The sequence below is a fragment of the Diabrotica undecimpunctata genome, chromosome 7 (assembly GCF_040954645.1).
Source record: "Diabrotica undecimpunctata isolate CICGRU chromosome 7, icDiaUnde3, whole genome shotgun sequence".
Taxonomy (NCBI): Eukaryota; Metazoa; Arthropoda; class Insecta; order Coleoptera; family Chrysomelidae; genus Diabrotica; species Diabrotica undecimpunctata.
Genome location: NC_092809.1, coordinates 133,293,520 through 133,315,932, shown reverse-complemented (window position 1 = coordinate 133,315,932; position 22,413 = coordinate 133,293,520). Strand labels below are relative to the sequence as shown.

At 33.3% G+C, this 22,413-nt stretch overlaps 1 protein-coding gene across 6 annotated transcripts in view; it reads left to right on the top strand.

Moving 5' to 3' along the window:
• spdi (sperm antigen with calponin homology and coiled-coil domains split discs) overlaps positions 1-22,413 on the top strand; it is a 308,154-nt gene that overhangs the window by 249,492 nt on the left and 36,249 nt on the right. For 4 of the 6 annotated variants that reach the window (XM_072538257.1, XM_072538256.1, XM_072538253.1 and 1 more), the window contains exons 5-7: positions 12,527-12,699; positions 16,401-16,597; positions 17,913-18,086. In XM_072538257.1, the coding sequence (XP_072394358.1) occupies positions 12,527-12,699; positions 16,401-16,597; positions 17,913-18,086 (544 nt within the window). Of the gene's footprint in view, positions 1-12,228; positions 12,700-16,400; positions 16,598-17,912; positions 18,087-22,413 lie in introns of all 6 variants that reach the window. The other 2 variants (XM_072538255.1, XM_072538259.1) reach the window with 2 other exon arrangements.

Sequence of the window (22,413 nt, the reverse complement as noted above, 5' to 3'; positions counted from 1 at the left end):
CACTTCCCTTGATCAGTCACTGTGGAATTTCTATTGTTAGAGCCCAATCTTCAAAAGCTGTAACATGAAATTTCGATTTTAAGTTTTGGCAACAAATGTGAGGCATTTCAAATATGTCTAAAAAACGCTGAATTTAAACTTTTTACATTAAAAAGAATCTCACGTCACGGGAATGCTTTCACTAAGACGGCATTGAGAGTGGAATTTGTAGCTGAAAAAACGTACTTGTGCAATCGAAAAGAATCAGTTTTAAACATTTTAGATCGTTTGTAATGTGAAAGTTTAAATTCAGAGTTTTTATACGCATATTTCAAATGCTTCATATTTTTGTTACCAAAACTCAAAATCTAAATTTCATTTAGAGGTTAGAGGTTTTGAAGATTAGGCTGTAGTAGTGGAAATTCCATAGTGCCTGGTAAATGGAATTGATAAATTTTATTAATCTCATGAGGATCGTAAACATGGCAAAAATCGCACAGCGTTTATTTATTTAACAGCTTTGTAGAAACTGACTTTTAAAACCCATTTTGATTTTTGTCCATAGAACAGTCTCAAAAGAAGATATCGAATTTTTACCGTCGAGATACAAATTTTATTTAACAGGTTGACTGCCAAGCTGAAAATTTTAATTTATTCTGTTGGGTCAAAGTAATTTTTACTAGAAAGGTGTATTCCAAAACAGTTCCCCACAGACTAAATTAAAAGAAAAAAATTACTGCCAAAATTAAAAAAAAAAAGGAAATAATATGACTGCTCCGGCGTAGGCAGACAAAATAACCTGTTTTTGATTTCGCGCGCATCCGACACCCTGATAGGGTAACAGAAGGGGAGAAAGAAAGATTTCGCGCGCGTAACTGACATTCTAAAATAGCCGGTCGTTTCAGTTGTTATTCTGAGAGTTCATTCTACAGAAAAACTACTAATAAACATTTTTGTTTAAAATTATGTATCTTAGCTACATTTTTTTCTACTGCTGACGAACAGACGTTTTTCAAACCCTCATTTTAAAAGATTTTCTATGCCTTTTCAGTAAAGTTGTGTCACTTTTGTGCCACCAGTATTGTGGGATTCATGTCTTATGTGAAGGAAACAATTTAGATAAGTGTAATTTGTTCCGAACGAGATATTTAATTGAGAGTTGAGATGTCACAAGGAAACATTGTCATAATGAATTCCAGTAATTTCAGTATCCGCTAAAGGGTTAAAAGCATCGTTCTATACACTCTTTGTAACTTAATTGAGTCTAAAGAGTACATCTGTAAAAAATATTGTCATCAACAGCTTTACAACTTCTTGAGAACAAACATTAACAAGTAGTAAGGCAATGCACTTAATCTGGGACTCTGTAAATAAAGCTGTCAGCTGTGTACTTACAAAAAATTTATATTTAGATACATACACGATATAAATTTAAAGCTGTGTTGCAGCATCTCATAACACGAGTAAATTTTCCACGAATATCAGTAATAAAATTCCTATATAAGTAAAAAACAATAAATTCGCATATCAAATATCCAAGCGCCATATGTGCACATTAAGTAACTTTAGTCACTCGTTTATTAAGATTTTTAATATATGACTACAAACACGTTGGTCTTTGCCAAATTTCTTTTTTATTTAATTGGAGATATACTGATATAAATTTAATATCGATTTATACCGAAATACATAACTAACGCTATTAAATTTCCAATTGGTTTCTAGCCATTGCCTACTATATTTAATTGGAATTTTAATTGAAAATACGAAAATGGCATGAGAAAATAGGTTCAGAGTCATATGTTTTGCTAACTTTATGCACATAGCTACTTGTAATCCTATTAGCCCAGTCAAAATAAAAAAAATGTGTAGTATTAGGTTTCAAATTGGGACCTTTTCCAAATCAAGGTTTAGGCGAACAAAACTGATTCTTTCATGAAAGGTATCGGTTTAATTTAACGGGATCATTGTTTAAACATTGATTAAAATGTCAAAATTACCAAAAAAATGAGTTTTGTATATCCCTCAAAAAAAGCGTCGCCATACAACTTTTTACTTTTTGGTGAAGACTTTCTAAATAAAATGTACTTATATAATTTGTATAAATAATTGAAAAAAAAACAACCATTGAAATTAGAATTAGCATTAGAACAACAAGAATTGGCAACAAGAATGCATAAACAATTTCAAAACTTGGCTTTCTATACAATAGGATACTCATAAACCAAAAAATATGCAAAAAAGTTTACCACTTTTACCCCCGGGCTTCCTCCTAAAACCCCCTTCGCAGGGGGGTAAAAACGAAGAAAAAATCAATTTACCAAGAATCTGTACACTGTAGAAAAAAATGTTTCAAATAAAAAATGTAGCTGAGATAATTTTAAACAAAATTGTTTATAAGCCTTTTTTATGTAGAATGAACCGTTCTTTTAGAAACAACGCTTGAAGCGACCGTCGATTTTTCATGTCAGTTACGCACACGAAATCAATGTTCATTAAAATTTGCTCGACGGTAAAAATTCGATATCTTTTGAATCAAGTGACCTATCGACAAAAATCAAGATGCGTTTTAAAGGTATAGTATTCAGCGTTCTTGTATGCAGTTTTTGTATTTTGCCTCAAATAAACTTAAATTTTTTACAGGTGTTAAATAAAAAACGTGGCGAGATTTTTGCCGTTTTTTATGATTCTCACGGTCTTATAAACGTTTTGTAGCTGTGCAATAATGTTTTAGATGACGTCCTGCCCATTTTACCGGACAGCGCTGCCAGGAGTTGAGACGTCTTTCTTATCCTGTCTAGGGTGTCTTAAATGCAGGTTTTCCAGTTGAGACTCCTGATAAAATGAACTCCCACATAGGAAATCGAGTTTTTGAGAATAAGTTCTTCTCCTAGCAGGGTTATCCGGCCATGAACATCACGACAATTGGAAGATTTGAATAAAATAAGTTTTGCTTTGGAGGAGTTTATGGTCACTCTCCATGCACCACCTAATGACTCGATCTAGAATCTCGAATTCGAAAATCAGAATATTTGTCAATTTATATCGATGAAATTGAATTTGACAACAAATAAAACATGTTACATTAATTGTAACAGTAGAAAAAATGTTTCGAACAAGAAATGTAGCTGAGATAATTTTGAACACACATGCGCACTTTTTGTGTAGACTGAACCGTCCTCTCAGAAACAACCCTAGAAGCGACCGACGATCTTGAACGTTAGTTACGCGCACGAAATAATTTTTTTTTAATAATTTGTATCAACTCGACGCTAAAAATTCGATATCTTTTGATCAAAGTGTTCTATCAACACAAATCAAAATGCATTTTCAAGGTGAAGAGCGCATACAAATGTATTTATTTTTGCATTTTTACAAATGAAGTCAATTTCTATAAAGCTGTTAAATAAATAAACGTTGCGCGATTTTTGACATTTTTATGATTCTTATTAGACCAATACAATTTATTACTTCCATTTTTTTCTAAAAACCAAAGTGTAAACCCAGAAAATCACAGAAACCATCTATACAGGCTATATTATCTAGAGCTAAGTCTTCTGGTAAATCACGTCTCTTATATTACGATTTATTAATTGACAGATTCTGCCAATCGTCTTTTGTCTTCTTGTTATTTTGTTCCTGATCCCATCCCATATGTTAGGACAGAATCGATCAAAAGTTTGAGCAATTCTTCTTTTATTGGTTTTGATATTTTTTTTACCATGTGAAATTGTACCTATATCATCTATAACTTTTCGTAACTCTTGGACTTAAAATTTCGTATTTTGAATGCAATTCCTCGTCCATATGGACTTTAAGGAGTTTTTTGTATTTGTCTATGAAAGTATAAACAGTAAACCAAAACAAACAAATACAATATTAAGCAAGACGTACAAATGATATTGATATAATAATAGTAACATACCGATCCCCAAATGGTATGTAGTCAACAGGAAATTAAATGAAAACTGATTTGAAACAAATTATTCCTTCCATTTTTTGTGTCTACATTAGTCAGTTGAGTCTCTTTTGCAAATTCCAGACCTTTGTTTTAATCATTAAATCCATCGTCCAGTTCGCGTTCTTGTTAAGCTCTTGTTCGGTTCCATCTCAGTGTCCATATTATTTCCATAACATTTTGAACCCTTTTCCAATTTCTTTGTTGATTATATGATATCGTAGGCTTATATCAAAAACTGCACTTCCATTATTAATTTCCATGAAAGTTTTATCGATTCGAACAACCAGCAGTATTAACAAACAATTTTTTACGATATATCATTCAGCAATTTTTTTGTAATGGCGCATAACTGCCTTTAGCAAATAGAAAAGTATGACGATATTTATTATAAATTGCAGGTATGTATGTATTGTTGTTAGTATTATTATTGGAATCCATTATGAATGAAACACATTTATCATCAGTCCAGCAAAGGTTAAACTTCAAATTAAAGTTCCTATGGTTTTGATTTAAATGGCACCAATTATAAGTTGTTTATTTGCTTATTATACAGCATAGTGTCAAGATAACGTCGAATACGAGGCTGATTCAAGCAACATTTATTTTACCTAATGATTGGACACATTAAATAGAAACTGGTGTACTGTTCGCTGTCCGCGATGTAGGGGCCCGTTCTAATGGTAGCCAGGATTGTTGTTTTAGTGATACCAAATTCATTAGAGATCCATAATGATTGAAACAGGGAAATCCATGCAAAGTAACACCCGATTATTTTTCCTAGCTCAAGGCTAGACACGATGAGATTGGTTTGTAGGATGATAGATTGTCCATTAATCAGTCTTCTTAGTTGTTAACCTGTTAAGTATCCTAATGTCATCACGTTATGACGATCTTTCCTATATTCAATTTTTTTAAATTTATTTATCCCTGCATATTAGGACTGCATTAGACATACTGTCGTTACGACAATGTGGCCTACATATCTTATGAGAATCTGCATCTACCTGTTTTACGTTCGACTTTCGCTATATATTACCATCACAGGAGATCATCCCGGTAAGCTGTGATGTGAAATTTTCTGGATTTTTCTGTATTTACGATTAGTATTTAAATAGCTCTCTGTTATATATCGGCCATACTCTTTGGCAGCCTTAGTTTATCATATCCACTCGAATGTCATCGGAACCCAAATCATTTCAATGGGGTATATTATCTGTGGCACTGGAAGGCTCTGAGTGTGGAATAAAGGTAAACAGGTTCCCGATAAATAACATCCGTTACGCCGACGACACCGCGATAATAACAGACAACGAACATTATATGCAGTTGATGTTAAATAAAATAAACACCGTAGAAAAAATATATGGCTTGAAGATAAATGCTGGGAAAACTAAATGCATGGCAATAAGAAAAAACGCACTTTTAAGAATACAACTGCAAGTAGATAATGCTCCAATCGATCAAGTGAAAACATTTAAATACTTGGGAATGATAACAAATTACCAATGGGATCCCCAACAAAAAATAAAATGCCGTACCGAACAAGCAACACAAGCTTTTATCAAATTTAAACCGCTAATATGTAACCGCAATCTTTCCTTCAATCTCCGCTACAGGATGGTTAAATGCTATGTATGGTCCATATTGTTATACGGCATGGAAACATGGACGTTAAGAGTACCTTCCATTAATAAGTTGGAGGCCTTCGAAATGTAGAATGTTCCGCATACCATGGACATGGACAGGTAGGGTGAGAAACGAGGAAGTCTTAAGAAAGGCAAATACTGAGAGGGAACTACTCAATTTGATCACGGTACGAAAAATTGGATACCTCGGCCATTTTCTGAGAGGAAAAAAATACGCAATCCCTCAACTAATCATCCAGGGAAAGATTGAAGGCAAGAGGGGAGTAGGTTGCAAACAAATGTCGTGGCTACGGAACATAAAGAACTGGACATGCATAAATAACACTGGAGCACATCTTTTGCATGTCGCACTATAGGTGCACGGCACTATAAGAATATTATCTGTACCAGCTTCGACCTCATTTTGGAGCATGCATGGTTCCTTCTTAAAAGTTTTGCCTTCTTGATTTGGTAGGTCTCCTACATTCTCCTCCATCATCACGTTACTACAGTATTCTTTACATCTATTGAATGTTTAATTTAATGTTTTTTTGTATAATATGAGTTTTTACCTTTTTGAAAAAGTTGTTTATCTCAATGCTCTAGAATTGCAACTACAGACGCCTGCAACTCTTTTATTATCATGCGTCAGTCCTGTAGCTTTCAGTTGTTTTCTCTCCTGTGTCTAACCCCATATGTAATCTGTTAACCATTGCTTATTTTATCCTTTTTATTCTTTGGTTGCTTCTTTAATTCCACCAATCATGGCATTAAACTTTCTATGGATGGTTACAAGATACCTATAAAAAAGAACGATGCTTTTCAATATTTTAAAAGTGATTACATACAGGTATACATATTCTTTTATATGTCTGGACTTATCCTTTTTCTAGTGTAGGTAATGTCATACACATTCGCCATGAAGATGGTCACTTAATGTTATAAAGAACACGATGTGTGTTTTTTTCTGTAACTAAAATATCTGTAGTTTAGGTAGTAGACAATTATATAGATTTCTCTTTTGATTCGTCTAGAGTATCTTTGTTATTATTACTGTTAATTGCTTGCAAGCGATCGATGTAAGACCAATCGTTGTTCACCTGATCCGAAAAAAATGTAAACACTATTTTTGCTTGTTTTCTGATTTCTATTATCCTTATTGACCCCTCGAACTCATTCACCAGTCTCTATAAACCATTGTTTTACTTTGACAACTAACGTCCTCCAAGATCCTAACGACCTTCTATATATTGTTGATAACCTATGTTTTATGAATCAACCTCGTACAATTCAGACGGTAAATACTCAAGATAATATCACATAATATTATTTAAGTTTATGATATGGCAGAAAAATGTAAAATGTGTTGTAAACATTATTTTATTGTTCGTATCAACATAATTCATTCTGGTAACCACTTCGTCAGTTGTACATGTAAGGAGAATGTGAGATAAAGACAAAAAAACATAGGCGCCAGTACGACGGTTGCTCATTAATAAAATTAGAAATATTGTTATAATATGATGGTAAACATCTGTGGCACCATAGATCATTATATAGTGACAATGACATATCAGTACAAGATACCCAACAACGAATGATATCCACGCAATTTTGTTTATATGTGTAATCTGGAATATCAACATCATGATCTTTATTTTAAAATACTTTACCAAAAGTTTTAGCAAACATGTTGACATTTTTTTAGCTAGTCAACGTAATTATACTCAAAAGTAATCTAAATGACTTACGTCTGTTGTTAATTAATTTCCAGAAACATTTCGAAGTATTTCCCATATTGTCTTCCATTACACGAATATAATCCCTATAGTAATTATTTCTAAATTGTGAGCTTTCTGTTCTCAATCCTGAAAACATAGATAGTGTTATAGGTCACCTGAATTGAATAGTGTAGGTGTTGATTTTTTCCACGGATATTTTTTATTTTTTTAATTAAATGATATCACTTCTAGATTATAATAATATACCATGAAACTGAGTAAGTGCTAGGTTATTATCTATTGTAATATTAAAAATGGACTCCCAGTGAAAACGTGCTAAATAATCGTTAACGGCAATGCAATTGCCATTCCACAAATCATGAAAAAATAACATTAACCCTCCTTCCTACGGGTGGGGTCTATCAGTACAACTATAAATGAAATTGCTTAATTTTTTAAATTTTTTTTTTATTTTTTTCCTAGACTTGGTGTACCTTTTAATAGCACTGAATAGTACATTTTAGCATAATTTGGTGAAATTGTATGAATCCCTTCAATCGCTACCTGCAAAAGTATCCTGACAGACCCCACCCGTGGGTGGGCGTTTCTTGTTTTGTACTATGGCTTGGTTAATATTGCAGCTATAAATGCATTTATTATATACTGAGATCCAATAATACGAATGCAGAATTTCGGTTTTCTCGTCGATTGTTTCTTTAGGAAGTCTTTAGGAATTGCGTTAGTCCAGAAAAATATGAAAATACGAGCCCTAAATATGCGTATATAGAGAACATCACAGTTACTTGCTGCACAATTTTCTGAAATTGAGCAAATGACGAGGGATGGCCCAGCCCCACGAAAACAGGGATGTATAAGTATTATATAAAAAGAAAAACTATGTATTTTTGCCAATTGTACAAAAACTGGTTATGTATGGAACATATAAAAGCATTTTGTGCTGATCATGTAGAAAGAAAATTTACATAATTTAACCCCTTCTATTTTCTGTTTCTAATTTTAATTTTGGATGTATCCTTTTTACTTGTATAACTGTAAGTATATAGAATAATAATATTGTCTTCTTTTATATTTTTGGTTTGTATTTTGCCGTTCATGATTTTTTTAATAAACTCTTGTAAAAAAATAATAGTGTTAGTTATTTCGCAGTAAACTATAAAAATATATATTGATAGAAATATTATATGTACATTTAGGTAGTACAACGTTACATCAGTAAGTTTCCTTAAAAATATTAAAAAAAAATTTTTTTTTAATAAGGAGAATATTGTTTTAAATTTGGTCCTGATAGACGCCACCCGTGTATTTGTGTCACAAGAAAGTCACCCGTGGAATGGAGGGTTAAATCAACAGGATACTACAGTATGAAGAGTACTATTCTGAAATGGCCGATCAATTGACTTTTCAACCATCACACGATTACGATTTATACCTAAAAATCAAATCTATAGCTTTTGATTATCATAACAACTGAAAGAGTTTAGCAGTGCATTTAGCAGGCGAGCCTTCTGGACAATTATGTAAGTAGTAATTTCCACAAAGAACCAATTTTCCTATCTCTCATATAAAAACTCAATAGCTTCTACATGATTTATAATCATGCAAGTGAAATACTTCGCTTGAGAAAGGCACTCTGGCCTAAACAGCTGTTGAATTTAAAATATATTTTGTGGAAGTGTTAAAAACCGAAGTTTTAGTGTTTTATTGTAGGATCAAATGAATTTTTATCAAGTATCGGTCGAATCCATCACTTAATATATTGATGTATGTTCATATAAATTTTATATGATAAAATATAAATGAAACTATGTAAGTATAAACAATTGATACATTTCCAATACAAAGAAGAAATTAAAATACGAACAAAAACAAAAAATAACATTGACAAAAAAATAAAATCACGACAAAATTATGGATATGAATAAGTGTCACGTATGACCAATGAAGAAGAAGACTGACAAAGTCTTGCAGTCAGTGACACAATGCAAATTGCAGCACTTTATCTTATGAGTTTAATACGTATTTTAGAATATAATATGGATAATTCAGTACCCATTAAAAAAAATACTTTATTATGGCAAAACTACAATACTTACTTTATTTATTAAAAATATGACACACGTGTAATATGACTCAACCCGAGCAAATGTCCATAACGATAAATTCAAAGCTAATGTCATTTTAAATAGTACCATTACGTGTTACATAATTCAAAATTATACCAACCACTTATCACAGCGATTTGTCTCAGCTTTCAAGGTTAGAAGCCAAACATTTAATTAACAGGTAGCTGCGTTTGAAAAGTTTAATATTTAAATACTATACGATATATCAAATGGTTGTTTTCTCACGATTATTTCGTTTGTTTATGTGTACGCATTCTGCCCACGTACTACCAGCGAGTGTTAAATTTAAAGAGTTGGAATTATTTAATAATGAAGTGGTAAATAGTCAGATGTAGGTAGCAGAAAACAATTTCAGAGAGGAACCGAAATATTTTGTTGGTTTAAGGAATTTGATCGTTATGTTCTACACTGAAAAAACAAATATATTAACAAAATTTACGCCACAGAAAGAAATAAAGCTCTTTACAGAAGCTTGACATGACTCTAATCTATTATTATAAAGTAAATATAGAAAGGTTTGCATTCGTAGTCAATATTGTGATGTATTTATTGTATTTTTACATAATTTTTTAATTTCTTTGCTTTACCTTCTCGGCGCGAAATTCCTTTAAACCATCGGATACAGGTGCTACATATGGCCCATCCTGATGTAGGGAAGTTAGATCTGGTCATTTAAAGTAAGATCCTGAATAGTGTGGAATGTTTCGGGAATGAGGTGTCTTAAAAGATTGCTCAGAATGCCATGGGCGAACCTCATTACAAATGAAGCGGTTCTAAGAAGATCGAATATCCAAAGAGAACTGATAGACCTAATGAAATAGGGAAAGGTTTTATATTTGGACCATATTATAAAACAAGGCTAATAGAAACCATTAAATTAGTGGGCAGCGGACAAAATAAATTACGAATGTTTCAAAATAAGCCTGGAAGACAAAATTAATTTGACTGTTCCACTGAAAGATTTAAGAAATCCCAACCATCAAGTAAAACTATTTACGAAATATATCCAATAACCCACATGGGACAATTATACCACATTACCACTAAGAATATTCATATAGGGAACAAATAATTAAAATAAATTACAGTAACGGTCCGGGACCTTGGGAGGAAACTCGTAAACTGATTCACAAGTCACGGCACAGGAGAAACTGGATGGGGAAGTTCTTATCTTCGACACGAGATACACCATCGTATCCATGCGATACATGTCACAGAAGTATACAGAAAGAAATGAAGCTCGTTACAGAAGTTTGAGATGAGTTTAATTAATCTATTAATATAAAGTTAATATAGAAAGGTATGCGTTTGTAGTCAATATTTTTATGTATTTATTATATGTTTACATTATTTTTTAATTTCTTTGCTTCTTTTACTCCCCGGCGTGAAATTCCTTTACACCTTCGAATACAGGTGCTACATTGTCATATGGCCCATCCTGATGTAGGGAAGTGAGACCTGGTCATTTAAAGTAAGATCCTGAATCGAGTAGAATCTATCAGAATGTGGTGTCTTAGAAGATTGCTCAAAATGCCATGGGTGAACTACATTACAAATGAAGAGGTTCTAAGAAGACCGAATATCCAAAGCGAACCTTATTAAACACGGAAATGTTTTATATTTGGACCATATTATAAAACAAGGCTAATATAAGCCATTAAATTAGTGGGCAGCGGGCATAATAAATTACGAAATTTTCAAAATAAACCTGGAAGCCAAAATGAATCTAACTGTTCTACTGAAAGATTCAGAAAAACTCAAACCATCAAGTAAAACCATTCGCGAAATGTATCCAATAACCAGCATGGAAAAATTATACCACATTAACATCAAGCGTATTCATATAGGGAACAAATAATCAAAAGAAATTAGAGTAACGGTCCGGGACTGTGCGAGGAAACTCTAAACTGATTAAGTCATCGCACAGAAGAAACTGGATGGAGAAGTTCTTATCTTCGACACGAGATACACCATCGTATCCATGCGATATATGGCACATAAGGATCAGTATTATCGTGATGTCCCAGAGTGCTGGTGAACTCTGGGGAATTATAGTCTTGGTACGATATGGGACCAGTGCCATACCTGGTAGCATCACCTCGTGGAAACCAAATGAACATGAAGGGAAAAAGATATAGCCCACAAGAGAACTCTTGTGACTGTTCTGAGTCTAAAAATAAAAATATAAAGGGAACGAGCAGAGAGGCAAATTCTACTCACGGATGACTGTGTCTTTGCACCAAATAAATCCTAATTAGAACAGTCAGAATCCTCCAGACGAAGCTTTTAGTAAAAGAAATCAGCTTTGGTAGGAGAAGGGTCTATCTCGCCTTGATACAAGAGATATGAGTCAAATAAATCAGGTATCTATCGAGTGTTGATGGGGAGCTTGTATATAAGAGAGCTGCCTGTCCCTAGGACATATGTAAGGCGTACAATCATACAATTAGTTGCAGTACGACCGCTTTACAACCACAAAAAATTAAAACCAGCAAATCAACTCGTTCACGTTACTCAACAACTAAAGGGAGGTACACATTCATAAGTCCTTTCTATTCTAACATAGCTTTTAGATTTGTTAGACAATTTGTTTCTCTTTAGTATTTTGTCTTTTCTAGATATACCATTTGATCCAACTCCTTCACCTTTCTTCATTTTATACGTAGCTTGATTCATTCATCACATGATCAATGTTAAATTAAAAGAATAATATGTACCTTCAGTGTAAAATATAAAAGAGATCAATTTCCTAAACCAAATCAATTGACGAAGTACTTATTTTAACTTTTTTTTTAAAGAACAATTAAAGAGGGACCAATCTTAAGACATAATTAAGAAGAGTTACAATAGAAAAGCTAAGAATTGTATTTTTTTATAAGTATTTACAAAAAAAAACTACAAAAAAATAGAAAAACTCGAATAAGTGCCAAAAAATATAACGAAACGAAACATAACGAACAAATTTAAATTTGTGACCAATTCAAAGTGCCTCTAAACTATACCGAAAAATACTATTTATTATAGTAAACTAGAATCGACCGAGAGTGCCTTTTTAGTATTATAAACCATGAAAAGTATAAAAGCTATATTTCGTAGAGGACAAAATACGAAAATAGATGGTCAGAATATAGGCGACAATCTGTCCAGGGCTTCTTCGGTGACCAATCTAGATGCGGAGCCCAAGGTTGCGAAAGGTGCCAAGCCGAGGAAGAGTTCATCGAGAGATCGAATAGACAAAATTGGAGAAAGCAGGAAAAATGATAAGAAAGGTAAGTAATTTAGGTTTTTTTTATTTTCTGTAATATCTTCTTGTTTGGTGGGTTTTAATAGTGGTCGACGAGTGTTGGGGCTATTTTCGAATACTACTTGTATCAACTTATCTGCTCTTTACCTGTATCAACTTTTGTCCTTACGACGCATTTCTCATTCGTCAATTACGTCTACTATGCATATATTTCTAATTGATTAGTTTCTTACTCTTACCATGAGACTTGTTTTATTTTATTTCTTCTTCTTCTTCTTGATGTGCCTATCCGTTACGAATATTGGCAATCATCATGGCAATCTTTATCTTATCTGCAGCAGCGCGGAAAAGCTGCACAGATGTTGTATTGAACCAGATTCTGAGGTTCTTTAACCAAGATGTTCTTCTTCCTGGACCTCGTTTTCCAAATATTTTTCCTTGCGGGATGGCTTGAAGGAGAGCATATCATATTTTCTTTGGCCTATGGCAATATATGGTAATATAAACCATTTTAAATGTGTAGTGTGTGTAATTTTATATTATATATTGAATTATATGCAGCTATCCACTCCAGATACACGGGCGTTAAAGTGAAAAAGTCCATTATGTTGCTAAAATATGCTCTTACCTCACTTTTCTTCAATACATTCGTCATCACACGAGATGATGAATGTATCGATTTGCAGCTGCACAGTCTTATTTCTGCTCAGATTTTTCAATGCATGACGGAGAAGATCAAAACCATGGGTCATTTATGATAGATCTATCGAATCTTGTAGGTAGCAGGGAGCATTTTTATTCCACAATTCCAATCATTTAGCACCGATGACGAGGCCGTCGTCAGCGAGCTGTTTAACAAGACGACAGGGCGGCTTTCGATATTGCAGTCGGTTTGTGTCCAGGGTAAATCCTAGTGGATGGACAGTTTTGGGTTGTTCGTGGTTTTATTATATTCCGTAACTTCCTATGTGCGCAGTGAGAGTCGAGCTATATGGCTAAGTGTTGGAAGCGAGAAAGTAGAGTAGATTTGACAGTTCTAGATAGTAGGGGTGCCAATCATTTAAGAGTCTGTGCTATTCAACCAAACTGGAGCGCAATATTCGGCCACGAAGTATATCACTCGGCGACGAAGTAGTATGTTTGCCGAAGCTCCACAGAATATTGTAGGCGGTATTTTCAATACGTTTTTAAAGATAGGGTTCCAAAGTAACTTCAAGATATTTAGGATACTTTTGGTGTTTAAACAGAGTATTATTAAAAGAGACTTCCAGTTGGTGGTTTGGTTTCCTGTTGAGATGGGAGCAGCTATCTTCTCTCGTATTTAGGTTTGGTATGAGCCTTATTAAGTATTTATTCAGAGTTTATTATGTCAAATCATCTGTCATGGTTTTCTAGGTGGCTTCAAAGTTTTTACGTTAGACAGCTAGAGCAAGATAAACAGCGTAGCATGTTGTTAATTCGTCTCACTATGGAACGACCGTAACAGCTTAATAGAGAAGACTTTCCGTCTAAACTGTGTCGTAAGCAGCAGTTAAGTTACGAAGACAACTGATTTTTTTTTAAAAACCAGCCTTTATGTGTGTAGTAAGAGTTAATACTTGGTCTATTTAGCTTCTATTTGACCTAACGCCAAATTGCTATGTGGAAATGATATTAAGATTTTTGGTCGTATTCCATTGAGGTTCTCCAGAAGTTTATAGCAACAGTTTAAGAGAGCTATTTATCTGCAGCTATTTGGCTTCTCGCTTGACTTGTTTGGTTTCAATATGGTGATTATCTTTGAAGTTTTAAAAACGTTTGGTGAGATTCTTGTTGATAATATGTTTGAATATAGTTCGGTAAGCCACTTTTGCGTTGTTTTGCCACATCGTACAAGTAATTCAAAATGTATTTCTTCAAAGCCGGGTGCTTTGCCCGTTTTGATGTCAGTCATAGCAGTTGATAGTTCTTTGTTTGTAACAGTGCCATTCTGTTCTGAATTATGTGTTAAAACATGCGTCTTGGTATAGTTTGCTTAATTTTTTTAATGTACCGTGTATGCTGTTGATATCGCATATGGCAGAGCTATAGAAAAATTATTCTGGAAGCTGTCTTATCTGTTGTGACCAGTAGAGCTTCGCGGAAAGTTTTTTAATTGGCTCCAAGTTATCTGCTTGACTTCTTGAACTCTAGATTCCTAGTTGTTCACATTCATCGTTCTCTGCACATATTGTCTAATTTTTCCAGATGCTCCCTAGCGATATCAGGATCACTATTCTCTACATAGGCATTATCGTCACATTTATTGTTCGATCCCAAAATGTATTCCTCTCGGATGCCTCTTGTGATTAATTGTTTAATAGTTACAAGTAGGTACGGCACCGTTAAACCACCGTTGCCAAGGTCTTCGGAAAAATCTCTCTAGGTTGCTTTTCGAAAATTTCGTCTAGGTCTGGGAATGTACTTACTTTGCGTGTACATGTCGTGTGCATGGACATATTCCTAATTCGTACAATTTTTTTTCCTATTTCGTAGAGTATTTTGTATAAAATACGGTATCTAATAAAGTCGATTACGTAGATTCCAGAATAATTAAGTGTCTCGTAGAACTCTTTACATATTATTTTACTTTTAATCGATGCCTTTCACAGATGTGTGGTATATTATTTTGTCTAGAATTTTTTATTCTATTGTTTCTTTTCTCTTGTATCATGTCCTACTAGAACATCGACAACTAATTTATCTACTTTTAGGGTATCCTATCTCTTCTGTACGTTGGTAATCGTTAGTGTAATTCGTACTTTGTTTGTTACTAACACTTTCGCAAGGTAGCAAGCAAACCAGAAGATTCTTCTCCAGGAGCTCTTCTACCGTATATTTTTCCTTTGATAATAATTCGGAGTAACCCTTTTCTTTGTTTTTCATAGTATGTCCAAGATATTTTAGCTTTCGACTTTTTGTTGTAAACAACAGTTTGCACATACCATTCATTCGTCTGAACACTTTCCCGTTGGCAATTAGATCAGTCCACGGAATTTTAACAATTATTCTATATATCCAGAGTCCAAATGCTTACTTATTCTCTTCCCAATAGCTTCTAGGAAGCTGCACGCTTCAGCATGTTACAACAAAATAGTTTGTATTATATTAACAAACAGTTGCTTTACTGCTTCAATGATTGTATTATTTATAATCCTAATATTAAGGATTTCCAGTTTTTTAGTTGAACTTTATTTAAGGTTTTTTTAGCTCAACAAATATTTTTGTTTTGAATGTTTTGTTTCCTTAACCCTTTTGTTTTTATTTGAATTCTAGCAAAAATACGACTGATACATGATCTTCAAGCTCGCAATTCTGCTTGTTGCTATTTTTTTTCTATTACGTTTTTTAGGATTTGTCCGTATCATCGGCTAAAATTACTAAATAGTTATTGAGATACATCTGTAGTTTCCACAACAGTCTCTAGGACCTTTTTTGAGATTTCTTCCACATTCACATATCTTATAAATAACTCTTAAGATAGTAGCAAGATCTTCTTTCTTTTCATGGATTTTAGTGCTTTTCCTCATCATTATTTCTGCCTCCTCATTAATATATTCTCTTTGAAGGAAATATTCAGGTCTTAAATATTCTGTTAAGGTGCTTGGGTTATCTTACCGAGATCTTTTTGAGCTCTGGAGCAAAGACTTTTTTGTAATATTTTTAAGAACGTTTATTTTAACTTGTTTATAATTTTTAAATTCGTAGGAATTACCCGTAACAACAATCAACTAGATTCTGGCGAGAATCCTTACCATTCAGTGGATTCCCTTTCAGAAGAGGAGTTGTTACATCTGAGAAAACAACTGCAAGAGATGGCTCAGGAGAAGACTAATTTGGCTCTTCAATTAGGCGAGCAGAAGGGCCAGCTGAATATTTTACAAAAGGAAATACAGAAGTTAAAGGTGAGCAATTTTTTTGGATTCGTTTACTAAAACGTTGTCATTGTTTACATCCACGAGATCCATCTTGAGGACTAATAATTTGCGTGAACTAAGGAAGTACTTAATATTTTTTATCATACTACCAAATTCTTAATGACAGTGTATTGACAAATTGTTCAATAAATGTATAAATTAGTCAAAATTTATTAGAAAGAAACAATACGTTACTATATTTAGAGTTCAATTAAATGTTTTAACTATTGATAACACAATCTTTATGATTTTTCATATATAATCCTGATAAGCCTTAAACTTGTAAAGTGTTGCTTAAAACAATAATATTTTTCATGTTATAGTAGTATAGAATTTTCGATATCAATATCCGCTATTTTTAAACTTATTCCCTTGAGATGAATATATAATATCGTATGAATGCAATGTTCAATTCGAATTTTGCGTGAGAGTAAATTAAAGTTTTGAAAAAAAAAAAACTTTAAAAAACAAGGAAATGTAAAACTTTTGGTGTAATTATATGTGTAATTAAGAAATTAACGAATATAAGGAACCGATTCCGTAAACCGAATCATAAAAAGAAACAATTCAGAACATCTCTAATCGCAAACATAAAATCTTTGCGCTTATTTCGATCAATCCAAAGGCAATACTTGAATCTTGTCATTTTATTTAATTTTTATTCTTATTACACACATCTCAAATCTTCTGTTTTATTGGAGAGGATGCAAATATATCCTACATATGAATGTAATAAATACATTTTTATTAACATCTTTATCAACGTCTGGCTATGCCTTGCAATTTTTAGAAGGCTCCAGATTAAGGCAGTTATCTGAATTGTGTTTCGAAACTATTTTACGGATTTAATATCAGATGTCGCTATTGCGTCCGTTTCGAAGCCATTTTATCGTTGCTTCCTGAAGACAGCAAAGATTAATTTTCACGTTGAGAACGCCTATGAATAACTGTTCTGATGAGCTTTATTAAAGCGAAATACGTATAAACAGATAGACGATTTGTACGTGAAATGAAATCTTGACTGTCTTTTTCATTTTATTTTTAAATACATTTTTATTTCAGAATTTTTTGAAAATGATTTCCGGATTAAAAATTAAAACGTGAAAGCAAATATAAAATGTATAATTCATATAAAAACATCTATGTTAAATATGCCACAAGAAAAGAGTTTCAGAACTAATATAACATATAAACAATTTATTGAACAGTAAAAAGAGTTGGGCTTTGCAGACGCCTGTTATATTATCTTTTTTTAAACAAATATCTTTTATATTTTCAATAAATTATATTTATTACGTGTTAGTCTTTTAAGGAGGAATCTAATATTCAACTGGAGCATTTAACAGAAGAAAACACAGCTCTTAGGAATAGGTTAAGAGATGTCGCTCACTCTCCGTTGTCTGATAACGAAAAGCAGCAGCTGTTATTCGATTCCCACAGACACCATAGTTCTGCTCCAGCTTCTATAGCAACGAACGTAAGTATTTTATTGCAATTACGAATCCTACTATCATTAGAAAACACTTTCATACGAAATATCTTTATTTAGAGATTCAGACGAACCTTTTGAACCTAAATAAGCTGTAACCTATTTCAATCGACGCCGCTAATATTGTTGTTCCTGTATCTGTTGATTGCTTTTCTGTTTGATCCATTTTGTCCTCTGGAAAACCAACGAATCGCTAACTGCAGAAAGGCAACAAGTCCAGTTTTGCCAATTTTTCAGGAGAGACAAAAAATTGGTAAACTAAAACACACTACTGGTATTAATTTTTTTTTTCATTTAATGTTTATGTGATTGGGCATTCTGGACTACTACATACTTATAAAATATTTAAATATTTAAGAGAAGAGGGTAGAGAATTTGTTTGTGTTAAGGACATGTTCCCTTTCTGCCGTAAACAAGAAACTTTAAGAAGTTCTAAGGAAAACAATCAATATACAAACAGAATATTTTATGAGAATTAATCCCCAAACAGATAAAGGTTTTTTACACCACTGCCAATTTTGTTTTTTATGTACCAATCTAACATAGTACAAACTTTCGTTTGAGCCTTTACTCCCTTCACCTTCACGATAGATAAAAATTGTACATTCCCGTGTCCCGAGATTATGCACACCGAAGACGTTTACAGTGAGCTGTCTAAGGTAATAGGTATCTTGGACAGGAATACAAGGTAGAGATGTGTTGGCCATAAAATCTATGCAGATGCCAACATTTTCTTCAGGCTTACTGACACACTGCGTGGTCACTTCTTTCAGTGATGCATAGAACTTTTTAGATTTACGCTTGTGTACTGTTAGCTCAGCGACAGCTGTTCGCTTTGCATTCTCATTCAAAACAGGACTTTTTATTTTTAAATTTAGTTCCTCACATGTAACACATGCATCTATAATTGGTTGGGCAAAGCCAATAGAATGGTAGTTTTCCTTGAAATATGTCCAAAAAAACTTGTAGGAGAGCCTTTTCTCAGTTCCTAATGTTGAAATAAGGTAACTATGTTCTTTTTTAATGAACATGTCGTACATGATTTTTAAATTCATATTAGCTGAAAAATACTTTCTTTCTTTTCCTGTATAGTGATGTACTTTGGTGGGGAATGATTCTACATGGACCCTTAATTTAGACAGTACGGATCCAGGTATTGCATTTCCTGAAACGTTTTTTCCTCTGTTGTCAGTTGGGGTTTCATTTAGTTGCAATAGATGGGACAAACGGTAACACTGCTTTGCAGTGTATCCACAGGTTTTCATAAATCCATTTTTACATACTTTTGTACGTTTTCCATTGTGTACTACATAATAAATCACACCGAAAGCCTTGGGTTTCGCGGTTGACGAACTAGACCTGGGCCTTTCCCTTGCAATCTGACTAATTTCCATAACAGATTGGATGTATTATAAATGTCCCGTTCCGTTTTGGTTTTCATGTTATGTACTTTGGCGGATATTTCAATCATATATTTTTCAGTGAAAACTCCAAGGCAATTGGATTTGCAACTAAAACAACAAAAGACTTTATTGTAACAGTAATTCAGTGAAAAAGATATTGGAGATAAGTAAAATGACTTTGAGTCAGAGTGGGCATTCTGATTGTTTATTATTCTGTGACATGGTCTCCACCACAGAATAATAAAGTCTCCATAAGCGTTAACCTTTATGAGCTTCTATATCAAGGAAAAGGAGTCCATCGTCAAGGAAAAAAAGAAAATAAACCAATAAACGACTTGTTAATTATATTAAAAGATTTCTTCTGAATTTACTAAAATAAAGTTCTGTGGAAATAGCATAGAAAATACCTGTTATTTGAAATCAAAACAGACTTAACCTCAAAAGATGACAGCGTGACGTCAACTTGAAGTAGATTGTAAATTGACATGCGTAAAAATTTATAAATAAGTCAAAATTGTTTGTATACAAATAAAACTAGAACATTTTCTAAAACATTCATTTTAATATCTTGCACAAGTATTGATCTCAAATAAGTATGAATATGAAAAGTATGAAGAGGCAACGTAGTTTTGTCATTAATAATCTTAGGTAGGTTAGAATGTATTTTCATGTCTGATTATGCGAATAAAAAAAATAGGAAAATGCAGAAAAAATTAAAAGTATCAATTTTTTAAAATATGCTGATATTTTTAGAATTGTTTGTTCGTTGTATTTGTTCTCATGTTTTGTTCTGCTTTAGGTCAATTTCTTACATTTTGTATGAATGTTTCTAGCAATCTTATTTGGTTCGTTTTAAGTCTGAATAGACTTATTGGGATTTCTAGCGCCATCAGTTTTTCGATAAATTTATTCATTATCTCGTTATAGCAATAATTTGGAACATGTATCATGATATCATAAACTGACTTTCAATCTTCTGCCGTTATGTCCCCAATATGTTTTAGTGGTGGAGATCCTCATGGACCACAGGGAAAATGTCCCTGACAATTCTGGAAGTAGGAAATCTGTTCCTAAATGAAACACCTATAAAACATGTTGAAAAATAAATATATTTGAAAATGACCGTTTACATTCATTCGGCAATGAAACAGAGATCAATCCAGAATTGAAAAGACGTGATCAAGTTGTATCAAGATGAAGCACATATTTACTAGCAGGGACTTTTCTTTACAACTAAAAAGCATATTGTTAAAATGTTACTTATTCCCGGTCATGGGGGAAAAGCGTAGATCATGAATCAGAATTGGCAATGTGGTTATATCGACGAAATCGGTATATCGACATTATATCGAATTAGGAAATCTTGCGAAGAATCGTCAAGCAACAAGACAGTTCGTTTGCAGTCAAGCTAGAACACCTTGAACATCTGATGAGACATAACAAATATCGCGTCTAGCAATGTATCCTTCATGGAAAGGCGAATTTCAGAAGAGGCCCAGGGAGACGGAGACACTCCTTGATATAAAACCTACGCAAATGCTTCATAGATGTCAGCAAAAAGCTGACATCTATGAAGCATTTTAGACAAGTCGCTAATAAAATACGAATCTGTGTTAATAACCAAGGTCCGTAATGGATACAGTAATTGAAGAAAAAGAAATACTTTAGATACTTACGTACAAGAGCAGAAAGAGCCACACATATGAGTCTATCCTGTTAATGTCGTTACTTTCGGACAATGCTCCCGTAATTTAGTCCCTTTTTCTATTTGAATTGTGACGTTCTTGCGCCTTCTTCTTCTTGATGTGCCTATCCGTTACGAATGTTGCCGATCATCATGGCAATCTTTATCTTGTATTGAACCAGATTCTGAGGTTCTTTAACCAAGATGTTCTTCTTCTTCCTGGACCTCGTTTTCCAAATATTTTTCCTTGCAGGATGGATTGAAGGAGAGCATATCTGGATTCATTTCGCATAATTTGCGCCAAGCTACTGAAATTCCTAACATTTTCTGAGAGTCTGTTTAGCTCTGACTGGACGGTGATAGGAAAATTTTGTGACATTATGTCCAAGTACTTAAGTAGTAAATTATTAACATTAGTTGGATTACTGAAATTACAGTTGGATGAGTGATAATTTGTATTAAGACAGGTGCAAGATGTTTCGAGTATGTATTGAAAAATGTCTTTGTCTATTACATATAGAAGCAAACAAAATTTTTGAAAAAGCTAAAGTATTTTAATATTCAGCATTTTTTTTTGAACCTATTCTCTATCCTTCCATTGTTGGATGTAGGTCTCCCCCAGTTCTCTCCATCTTTCCCTATCTTGAGCTGTTCTCTGCCATGTGGGACCTCCTTGTTTCCTTATGTCATCTTTCCACCTCATCTGTGATCTGCCTCTTGATCTCTTTGCATTGTATGGACGCCACTTTCCGATGGCATTGTTCCATCGTCCGTCTTGGAGACGTTCATTGTGTCCAGCCTATTTCCATTTCAGTTTTGCTGCTTGTTCTATCGCGTCTACTGTCTTTGTTCTGGTTCTGATCCACTGGTTACGTTTTCTATCTTTAAGTGATATACCCAACATTTGTCTCTCCATCGCTCTTTGTGCCTTCCTTATCCTATCCAAATTGGCCTGTGTAAATGTCCATGTCTGTGCTCCGTAGGTTTCTCTGTTAGCTCTGATTGCTTGTCCTAGATAGATATACTCATTTACCTGTTCTATTTTTTCTGTTTGTATTTATTTATTGTTATGTTTGTATTGTTATTTTTTTTGCAGTGATTTTTCATGAAGAAGTATAGAACTAGAATTAATGCTGAATGAAAAATATTCAGCATACTCTCCTTTTAATTGGATATATTATTACAAGGATTTTCGATAATGCTCCTAGGGTGGTTAACATTTCTGTTT